Genomic DNA, 12130 nt, shown 5'->3' with positions numbered 1-12130 from the left:
ATCACACACACACACACACACACACACACACACACACACGCACAATGCATGCTGCCCTCATCTTTACACAGAGGTCAAGCGGTTAGCGGAGGAGGCATTCGCATGTCTTGATGGATCTGCTGTGTGTGAGGGGCTGTAATGGAGGTGGTGGCTGACAGAGGCTGCCTGTGAGGTGTGAAAAGTGTGATTATTAAATTTCACATAAGTGTGTTAGTGTCACGCGGGGCGGCCCTAATCATCTCCTGGAAGGAGTCTCCCAGTGGCTTCTGGGAATGATTATTAGAGCAAAGGGGGACGGAGTAAGTGGTTGTTCTCTGACATACTCGCTGCGCAAGATGAAAATGGAGGCTGGTGTATCGGGACACGAGACACAAGAATGAATTCGACTCTAGTTTCAAAAGTCGAGTTTGATCTGTGTTTTGCGTTCTCTCCTGATCTCTTCTGCTTTGTGGTGGTGCATCTTTTTTTTGGGTTAGTTGTACAACAGCTGTCCCTTAGTTTGGAAGGTGTGTGCTCTTTCTTTCACACTATCTGGTTCTATTTCCAAATAAGACAAAATACAGACACCATATAAGCATACTTCTACTGTAATTCTTCAGCAACTCTATTGTGAGTCTCATTATTTTGCTGTTCGAAACATGAACTCTGCAAAGACTAAAGTAACTTAAAAAGTCATTATCTCAAGCATTTCTGGACTGTAACTAGACAAAAAAAAATCATTACTCGATTACCACAAAAACGCTGTCTTGTAACAAATGGGTTTGTGTACACCAGCCCTGTGCCATCTCGCTCTCTACTATAATTTTCCACTCAGCTCGCTGCCAAATGGGTTAAGACTGTTCCAGTATTGCCTACCTGCACAGGCCAAGGATTGACCACACTCAGGTGGTCCGGCGACCCAGCGGAGGCTCTGATGGATGGCTTACAGCTGGACTCTGCTCTGGCAAGAAGGAGAGAGAGGGGGGGAGTGAATAGAGAGAAAAGAGAGAGAAAAGCAAAGAAATGAGAGAGATGGACTGAGAGAGAGAGGGAGGGAGGGAGGGGGAGTGCAAAGAAGTAGGTAGGGATAGACAAAGGTAAGAGACAGAAGAGAGATGGATGTGATGAGACATATAGAGTGAGAGAAGCCATATAGGTAGAGAATGAAAGTATAGAGGAACAGTAGACGAGAGATGGAAGAAAAGAGATTGAAGAGAAGGACTAAGAGATGGAAGAGAATCATGAGAGTGAGGAGAGCGAGTGAGGGAAAGAAGAATGAAAGAGAGAGAGAGAGAATGAGGAAAGTGAAAGAAGGAGACGAAGAGCTTTGATTAGCCAGGAAAGTTTGCAGCGGCGCTATAGCTACCACGGCCCTGTGATGCATTATGCATTGTAAATTCAGCAGATAGAGGCCATTACAGTCAGAGCTAATGAAACTATGCTGATTAGCAATCTCCTGATGCTGCTGCACCATATGCCAGTCTTCTCAGGGATGTCTGACGCCAAGCAGCGGCACACTCGAATATCCACACACATGAACACAGCCAGAGGTAATGCAAATACACACACTAACACACACACACACACACACTAAACACACACACACACTCCAACTCCAACACAAACCCCCACACACACACACTCACGCACTCCAACTCCAACACACACACCCAAACACTAAAACAAATCTGAGCACAGCTATCATTAGAACACGTACAGCATGCACATAAACAATGAAACGGCTACACATCTGAGAGCAGTTCCTGCACACACACACACACACACACACACACACTGACAGTGAAGGCCACAACCATCCCCTCCAGCTCTTAATGTTCTTACAAAAACACCACCACAGCATTTGTTTGTCTCCTATTTGAGAACACAGCACACGCAAGGCAGTGACTCATACTCCCCCCCACTGCCCCCTCTCCTGAGTCCTGGGTGACCATTTACAGTTTGGCCACAATATAGTTCAGTGGCACTCACCCCCCTTCTGTTTGACAGCTGCTGGTCACTGGCCCCCTTTCATTCTCTCCATCCCCCTCTCTCTCCACTCTCACTCCTCTGTCTCTCTCTCTTATTCTGTCTTTTCTTCTTTCTCTTCACCCTCCTCTCTCTCTCTCTCACTCGGTGTCCCTCTCCAACCATGATGTACCTCTCCTGACAGACTGAGTGTGACAGGTCCCTGGCTGCCCTTCTCTCTCACCTCTCTCACAAGGCTGCCGCCGCATCTCAGAGAAATGTACAGTGGGTGAGCCTAACTCCACAGCGTGCACACACACACACACACACACACACTGAGGATCTGTTTGGCATAAACATACCCTCTATTTCACACAAACACACTCACACAGGCACTTACACTCCCTCACACACACACACATACACAGCTATCACACTGGAAAGAAAATGTGAGAAGTGGCCCCTGTAGAGCTCAGTAAACCCGAACCAGATGGCAACACATGTTGGGGCTCTCTCCCCCTCACCCCACCTCTACACCCCCACACACACACACACACACACACCGTACCTCTCCTGACAGACTGAGTGTGACAGGTCCCGGCTGCCCTTCTCTCTCACCTCTCTCACCAGGCTGCGCCCACAAGATCTCAGAGAAATGTACAGTGGGTGAGCCTAACTCCACAGCGTGCATACACACACACACACACTGAGGATCTGTTTGGCATAAACATACCCTCTATTTCACACAAACACACTCACACAGGCACTTACACTCCCTCACACACACACACACCAACACACACACACACACACACACTGAGGATCTGTTTGGCATAAACATACCCTCTATTTCACACAAACACACTCACACAGGCACTTACACTCCCTCACACACACACACATACACTAAATCAAATCTGAGCACAGCTATCATTAGAACACGTACAGCATGCACATAAACAATGAAACGGCTACACATCTGAGAGCAGTTCCTGCACACACACACACACCAACACACACACACACACACACACACACTGAGGATCTGTTTGGCATAAACATACCCTCTATTTCACACAAACACACTCACACAGGCACTTACACTCCCTCACACACACACACACACTGAGGATCTGTTTGGCATAAACATACCCTCTATTTCACACAAACACACTCACACAGGCACTTACACTCCCTCACACACACACACATACACAGCTATCACACTGGGAAATGTGAGAAGTGGCCCCTGTAGAGCTCAGTAAACCCGAACCAGATGGCAACACATGTTGGGGCTCTCTCCCCCCACCCCTCTACACCCCCCACACACACACACACACACCCACGGCCATGTGGCGCCGGCCGGCCCTGTGCCGCCGACACGCGTCACCACCTGTTCGTGACCCCAGGTGACGACAACTCGGCACCAGACTCCACCACCACCAACACCACCCCCATCCTTCACCCGCCAACCATGCCTTCCTCCTCCTCCCCCCCACCGTCCGGTCCTCAGTCTACGGGTCTCAGCCTTGGGGCCTGCGTTCCTGCCCGCGGGCCCCTACTCCGCATGCCAATGAGCTGGAAAACGACAGCGACTCGGGGCTCCGGGCTGTGCCCGCTCTCCCTCTTCATTGAGTGGCTGGCGAGGTACTGGAGGAAAAGGTTCGGGCGCAGGGGCGATCATGATGAGGACTGATTATTAGGCAATTACAGCCACTTTACCAGGCATCGGCACTGGCAGAGACTACACGTGTGTCTGTGTGTAGGTGTGTGTGTGCGGGGCACATAATGTCATTATCAGAGATGTCTCGATAATGGATTTCATTCTGTGTCTGTGTGTGTGTGTGTGTAGCTTATTCTCCCACTCTCTTTTGCATTGCAGACCTATCGAACGCTTGGAATATTATCCTCCCAAACACGGTGGTAAAAAAAAAAAAAATATATATATATATATATAGTCCAGCATTGAGGGTGGGGATGTTCATTTTAGAGCCACCATCTAAGAACAAGCCTGCTCATTTCCTTGACGTTGTGATCAGATGGGCTCCAGTTTTGCAGTAGTCAGCGTCTCCCTACCAACCACCCCCCTCCCCACCGTTTTCTCCTCTTTTTTCTCCCCTCTGTATCTGCTGATACTTCTGACAAGATTGTTATTATTGTCATTACGGTAGACTTGCCTAGCAGGCATTTTTGTCCTGGGTACATTATATGGATTGGCTGAAGGAACAAATTACTACACATATGGAGGGGTGCCTCGATGTCACTCATAATAACGTTGCACGCTGTCACGAGAACTCAGTCTCCTCTCGCGCAGCTCTGTCCTCGACTGACTGAAATGACTCAGCACTTACGGGAGAGTGACACCATATCATTACATCCAGCAGGCGATCCGCAAACAACAAACCCGCAAACTGCAAGAGTGGCAGGGCTGATGAAGTCATTTGAGAGCGTTTTTTTTACAATTCTAATCACCATAGAGAAAATTATCGAAAAAGCACAGCCATATCTGATTAACTGGACATATTCCATTTCTTGGTCAAATAGCTCCATTGTTTTTGTCGCTGTCTGATGCTCCAGGGCGCTGTAGTCTCCATTTTCTGTGGAGGTGGTTTTGTTTGCGGGACGTGGTGGCTGGGAATGCATGGCTGATCGCGTCAAACCGCCGGCGACGTGCCAGCGCAAACGTGCGATGCATTCAGAATGGAGCTCTTCTGCAAGTTCCCAACTCGTTCCGTGTCAGTGGCTGTGTGTTGCCGGTTTATGGCCTTCACTGTATGTCACTCATACATAAATGCATGCGACAATGAATGCCAGACATTTCAAGAGCACTTGCCCCCAGGTCTGAGGCATTCCGTACCACTCCATCCTCGAGGCCATCGGTGCATTGGTGCGCCAAGTCAGTCTGTCTAACGCAGTCAGCTCGAACCATACATGTGTATCACACTCGCATATCCGCAGAACACAGTGTAAAACAAAAAGAGAGAAGAATCAATCTGCATGGTTCTCCCATACAAGTGCCCACAACGACGCCATCACAAGGAAACACAAGACAAACGACAAGGTCATGCCCCCGTAAGTAAAATCTCTTCATCTTCTTTTTTTCAAACTTCAACCTCTCTTTCTCCTTTCTCCGCTACTAGGCAGCCTGCAGTCCGGCGTGGTGCAGTTGGGGCCTGGCCCGGTGACAGTCGGCTCGGAAAGCTCATTACAGAGTTTAAGGAGCTCAGGGGCCTAATTAAAGCCAGCTCATTTCCTACCTGCGCGAGAAAACACTCAGCCGTCATTTTTCATTATTAATACTTTAACACTCGCTGACCGACAGCCGGGGCCCGAGACGCGGGACTTCGGCGGTCCCATCAATTAACCCGGCCAAGGCTTAAGCCAGCGGAGGCTACGGGGCCCCGTGAGGGCTCCCTGGACGTGGGGGCGGATCTTCGGCGCATGAATATTAATACTCACCTTTTGTCATCCAGGGAGGGAGGGGATGCGTGCGTGGACACGTCCAGGGGGCACCTAGCAGATCCCCTACGCCCCGTGTGGAGGTGGGGTAGGGGGGCCTCGGCGGCTTTGGCCTCCCTCCGCACGGCGACCTTTTACCCTTCCCCTTAGTCTCTCTCATCTTCCCTCTTATTCCACTCCTCCACACATCTCCATCTCTCTCTTTCTTTCTCGGCATGCGTCTCCCACAGGAAACATCTGTGGCGAGATCTCGGACAAAAACCCCCTTCGGCGCAGTTTGTGCCCGGCAGCATGCCACATCGCCGGGGCCAATTAACTGCCCTTCTGTAGAGGGCTGCCATTCAAAGGGGAATTCATCCCACACACACACACACACACACACACAAACCCACATGCACACACACACAGGCCACTTGTATTGTGAAGATCGTTTCTTCCATTTCTCCGTTCCGAGTTTTGACTTTGCCATAAACAGTCGGAATACGGAATGAGGAGGCTGCTGGAGTCTGTGGCTGACTCCACGGTCCACTGGCGTCCCAGGATGGGCTCACTCGGTGTCTCCGGTCGGACAAGACGAGGAGTAGGAGTGCAGGTGGGGGCGGGTATGGGATAGAACAGTATTTAATTTATTTATTTCTGCTAGAACAGAGGCCATGCTGTCGCAACACTTTAAGCGTGACACTATGCATAAAACATGACATCTTTCCTCCCCTGGACGCCGGGGCCTGGCTCTCACTGTGGCCGCCTCTGCCCTGTCCACGCGTGCATCCCTGCTGCGTCGGGCAAATGCGATCGCTTGGCATCCGCTGCTCCCCTGTGGCACTCACACTCTGTGCCCCTCTTTTAGTGAGGATCCAAATCCAGTGTGTGTGTGAGTGAGAGAGAGTATGTAGTGTGGGGAATGAGCAAGGAGCAGAGCTCAGGAGTGCTGTCAGGGTACACTGTGTTTGTGTGTGTGTGTGTGTGTGTTGTGTGTGTGTGAGAGTATGTAGTCGGGAATGAGCAAGAAGCTGGGCTCAGGAGTGCTGTCAGACTACTGTGTGTGTGTGTGTGTGGGGTGGAGGGGGACAGACCTTGCGGAACATCTGCCAACCTTACTGTTGCCATCCCCAGTTCCCTCGAACTTCCTTAATACCCATGTGCCACTTCTGCTGTCGCCCGCATTGGCCCAGGAGTCCTTGACTAAAACGTTTGTAATTTCCTTGGGAAAAAGGAGAGCAGCACCCTCACCTCACCCCCCCTGGATTAACGACAGATGTGGAGTATCTCTCTGGGATGACTGGCCCCCCACACACACACACACACACACACACACTTACCTGGGTTTGTCCCCAAACACACTCCCTCTGGGAAGCACTCCAACACGGCCTAAATCATTCATCGGCACACACAACAGCTTGTTACAAAGACAAACACACACACAGCACACCGTGGGTCTCTCAAGGTGACGTCTATCAGCTCAAGGTGGACAAAAAAAAGGCACAGAGACTAGACTTTTTTCTCCCCCAAGCGTTGTTTTTTTAATTTCTCTGCATGTCTTGTCACAAATTGTGGCCACATGAAAATAGTCAAAAATTACATCCTCTGCATCAAAAATACTGTGACATTTCATTCTAAAAAATTGATGTGTGCAACTGACATTCTCTGAGACCTCACTCAAGTGCTGGCATTCTACAAGGCATCTGGCGTTCGTTCAGCATGATGCGAGCTTCTGGGTACCCAGATTAGGCATAGGCTGCTTCAAGGCTGAATCCTATTGCAATAAACTATAAATAAAATAAATAACACGTTTAAAACAGCATCGTATGGCAACGCCAAACTTTACTGTACACCATAATGAGTGCAGTTACAAGGACTGAGTACTGACACTATGTTTTAACCCAAAAAGCAGCCATAATTTCGTCTTCGCCTTTGATGTGAAGCAAAGGCATCAGGCGAAAGGGAGAGGTAGCGCAAGCATCGTTCATGTTTTCGAAGTGGAGCAGGTGGTGACATTTCAACCTGTTACTTTGCAAAGCCTTTTTCCCCGGCAAACGTAGCTTCTGCCAGGGATCCATTAAAAGTTCTCCTCGGCAGAAAAAGTGCTTGAGCTTTTCAAAAAAAGGGGAGGGGGGGGGGCAGTCGCTGCACAATTGCCTTCAGACAGCGGCCTCGGAGGTAAACAGTTGGACAGCCGATCAGCCTCAAAGCCCCGTACGAGGAGAGAGTGAGGAGACACTGATCAAAAGAGCAGCGCTTTTCCGCGCTAAATGGTTCCAACTGGAGCTACATCCGTCGCAGGTGCCAGCGAGACCTTCACTCGTCAGCTTGGCCAAAGAGCCAGGATCCTGTCTGTCGAGCCCGTCTCCAAACCAGAGTCCTCTGCCAGCCATGTGTTTGAAAGGCCAACAGCCTCTCATAATTACCGTTCAGTATCATTTCACAGAGAGTCCTTCTCCATGGTCGCCTGTTTTCCCATCATAAATGATTAAGTTGAGCTGGGTACAACCCTAAGCTGCATGCTGATGTGTTCTTCACAAGATACAGTATTTCTACAGGGTTTTAAAACGTGAAAGGCTTCTAAAAATAATCTATTTAGGCATCCCCTTCAAATAAATGGCACTATATTTTACAGGGAAACCATCTTGACATGTTTATATTACTGTCTTATTTATTCTAATCATATAGACAATTAGAGATGGCGCAATTGTACGTTAAAAATGCAATTAAAGTCTTGTACAAACAGCCCTGATACATGCTGTGTAGCACTATTCCTATTTTGAAAAGCTCTCGATGTCTTAATTTGTCAGCCGATAAAAAACCCATCTTTGGTGTTTGGCCCAAAATCCTGCCAACAGCCTTAGGCGCAAATTAATTTCACATTAAATTAAGATGGCCTGCGCTTTCCTGACATAGCTTGAGGTAAAAAGGAAAAGCTAAGAGGAGAGAACCGAGTTGGGGGAGGTGGGAGTGTGTAAGTGAGTGTGTGTGTGTGTGTGTGTGTGTTTGGTGTTTTTTATTCTACTGGCAGTGGTGATTACGCAGCGAATTACACATTGGCACAGTGTGGTTCGACTAACAGCTGCTCATCTGCAATCGCACTCAAGGCACTGGATCAGACGGTGGTCGGTCCTCGTTCAATTATCCTGCCTGACGCCTGTGCTCGGATTAGACCCTGTTCGCTGTGTGGGGAGACCTCGCCTGCGGAGGGTCATTCAGTCGACTCGTCTGAGGAGTTCTGGACGGTTCTTTTTTTTTCTTCTTTATCTTCTTAGCATGTAAGACATTCTAGTGAAAAACTTCACAGAAGCATGAGGCTTTCCTAAGTTGTCCAAGTGAGCAAGGACTGAACATGTAAAACACATAGATGGCAATAATGGTGCATCATGGAGTCATCAAAGGCCAAAAATGGATTTTCCTCTCCTCCTAAAAGTTATTTAGTATTCTTTACAGTTCTTTTCTTTTGCTACAACACACACATATACAAGGTGCTCTTGCAAGGCAGCAACCTGACTACTTTTTTTCATTAAATGTGTGTTTTTTTGTCCCTCTCTCTCTTGACTGAAGGTGTAAAAGCTGAAGGATAGAGAGAACAATTATACCTATTTCAATCATTCACACTGCACAGAGCTATGAATGTGCATGAATCAGCTTCTCGGGCAGTTTAGCCCTCTAAGACAAAATGCTGACTCCTCTTCAGACCCTTCACTCCTGATACAAATGAGAGGGGGTGGAAATCTAGGCTTTGAAAACCGCTTCAGAATAAATGAGTCAGTGTTTGAGTTATGGGGAAATTACCCAGAGGTCACTTATGGCAGGACGTTGCAGAGGAGTAGTACTCAAGGTTTGGCACACCAAATCAGGGGATTGGTTCTGGGGATTGTAGTGTTTTTTTTGTATTAGTTTTTTTGTATTTGTTTCTCTAGAAGAGCTGGAGGAGGAGGTCGGGGCCCCATTCGAGGGCCGTCTGGGCTACCGCCAACGCCGCGGCCCCAAGGGTGGCCGAGATGCCCCACACGGCCATCTTGACCAGCTGGTTGGCGGAGGTGGGTGTCGCTGCCGCGGCAGTGTCGTCAGTCAGGGCCAGTTGACCGTTGGTCAGGCGCTGGCGGCGCAGGACGGAGTCGGGCCGCTGCTGGAGGGTGGTCAGTTGGAAGTCCTGGAAGGTGCTGATGGCGATGCTGGAGGAGGTAGAGAACAGGAGGGGGTAATTATACAGGGTCAGGGGCAGAGGAAGGTATGCCAGTGAAGGACATGCAGTTGCCACTGGCTACCTTAAGTATGAATGGAGTTAATAGTTGGTATGTTCACATTTCACATCATGGCTTCATAAACATATTGTGGTTCACCTATACTGAATTTAAAAGTCACTTCATTTGATTGATGCAGAGTCACAGGGGAAGGCATGAGTTTGAGGCTTTTTCTGAGTACCCATTCAGCAAAAGGGTACTCAATTCATCTAAAACTGCCTAAAAGAATCATACTCCTGCTACTCACAAAAACAACAAGTGTTTAGTGTTTCAATCCTTTAAATTATGTACACCACTTGCATTGTGCACTCTTAAAACAAATGTGTTGAAAACAACACAATGTGGTTTTAACACACATCTCTATGTCCAGATAGGGACAACAACATTTGTGTTGTTTCCAACACATTGCTTTTGTTATTCGTTTCAAGAGTGTACACAGCATGTTATGTTGAAATCAACACAACTTGCGTTGTTTTTAACACATCTCGGTAACACTTTTCTTGAAGGTATCTACATAAGAGTGACATGACACTGTTATAACCATAACACTAACCCTAACTTGTCATGACAAAAACCGAATGACACTTGACAGAAGCGAGTGACAGAAGCGTTACTGTATGTCAAACATTTATCACTTGTTTATAATGTTTATGACAGTGTCAGTCATAAACGTATATGTATGTAGATACCTTCAAGTAAAGTGTAACCCACATCTCTATGTCCAGATAGGGTCTACACATTCATTTTAAAGGAGAATTCCGGTGTGATATTGACCTAAAGTGTATTGAAACATGATACCGAGTGTGAACGTATGTCTCATAGCCCATCTCGGCTTGTCCCCTGCACTCCAAAATCTGGCAAATTCTTCCAGTAGCAGCAACTGGAATCCATGCATTTCCACTGAATTATTTTTGGAATGTGATCCCTTATCATACCTGTTCATTCTTACTCGTCGCTCGACTTATCGTGACTAAATTCAAGATGGCTGCAAACACTAAACTTCGTGAAGATACTGTGCGTATAAATCGTCTTGTAAGTAAACTACCAGTGCTTTTTCAAAGTTCTTAATGTCTCGTTTTAAATGTCAGGGCCCTCGGAAGTCTACCAATGAAGTGTGGAGATACATTGAGCCTCGTAAATGGTGTAAAACAGTGATTTATTTGCATGGCTAGCCCGATGCCGAAGCACCACCATTGAAAAAGCTGTTGGTAGCATCGGCTAACTAGCACCAGATTTTGGAGTGCAGGGGACAAGCCGAGATGGGCTATGAGACATACGTTCACACTCGGTATCATGTTTCAATACACTTTAGGTCAATATCACACCGGAATTCTCCTTTAAGAGTGTGCGCGTGTGTTACAGCTATGGAACTTTGATTTTCATTTCATTTTAACTGCTTGTGGGAGACATGCCAGGTGTGTCTCTCCAGCCTCATTGCACTGGCAAGTCATCTGGAGTTTTGCTGTGGAGCCTCATTTGGATTCGTGAGGTAAGCACTTCTCTACCAAAATAGATAGATCTGTAAATAGCCATATTGACATCATACCAGCAACATTACACAACTGACACCTTTTACTGAGGTTTCAAGGACTGGGCTATACATCACAGAGAAAAAATAGCATTTGCATGTTACATCTGTAAGATACATGTAGTCATAGGAGAATTATGTATATAATGTATATGTATATTATAAATTATGTATATGATGTCACTATGAGCAATAGGTGAAGGACAGGGGTTTTCTACAGAACTCTCTCTTCCTCTCAGAAGTGGTACAACTGGTCAACCTTTCACATTTCGGACCACTCATCAGCGATGTATGATACCTAACTCTTGGCCATTATCAAAGGCAACTTCAGACAGGGCTGGCAGTAGCAGCAGCAGCATAGCAGTAACACTGCAACAGTCTGGCAACGTAGTCGTCACACACATGCTATGGAAGTAGTGTGAAATGGAGAGAGGGAGAGAGAGAGAGAGAGAGGAAGACGGAAGGAGGAGGGAAGAAGAGGAAGATACAACTGTGACAGAAAGAGGATTGACCCCCGCCTATAAATGCAACTCGACATACTGCAAAAACCTACATTCCTTCTCACAAGTGTGGATGTACACACACACACACACACACACACACACACACACACACACACACACACACACACACACACACACAGCCTACTTACATAATTTACAGTGTATTGATGAAGTGTAACAATGTTTGCTTGTTTTTTTTTTTTATTAGTATTATTATGGAGAGAGAGAGAGCGAGAAAATATACAAGTTACATGTGAGTAGACAAAGTGAATAAGAGAATGTGGGAAAAAGACAGAAATGACAATGTGAACTAAAGAGAAAGAGAGACGGGAGGAACGAGAGAGATAGTGATGCAGATCTCTCCATTAGTATGAGTAGACAGGCAGTGAGTCACAGCCCAAATTCAGCATCTTCCGTAAGATAGCGGGATGATGTAACTGGTTAAAGAACAGGGCCAAGTTGAAAGG

At 47.3% G+C, this 12130-nt stretch overlaps 1 protein-coding gene across 1 annotated transcript in view; it reads right to left on the bottom strand.

Annotated features, from left to right (window-relative positions):
- Positions 1–6908: 6908 nt before the first annotated feature.
- The window catches only part of zgc:63863 (uncharacterized protein LOC393372 homolog), a 19569-nt gene continuing 14347 nt past the window's right edge, over positions 6909–12130 (bottom strand). The window contains exon 8 of the mRNA XM_048230351.1: positions 6909–9563. Coding sequence (XP_048086308.1) covers positions 9305–9563 — 259 coding nt within the window. The 3' untranslated portion in view covers positions 6909–9304. The remainder of the gene's footprint in view (positions 9564–12130) is intronic.

Source organism: Alosa alosa, chromosome 20 (assembly GCF_017589495.1).
Source record: "Alosa alosa isolate M-15738 ecotype Scorff River chromosome 20, AALO_Geno_1.1, whole genome shotgun sequence".
NCBI classification, from domain to species: Eukaryota; Metazoa; Chordata; class Actinopteri; order Clupeiformes; family Clupeidae; genus Alosa; species Alosa alosa.
The sequence above is the reverse complement of the archived record's forward strand: the minus strand, read 5'-3'. Positions and strand labels throughout refer to the sequence as shown.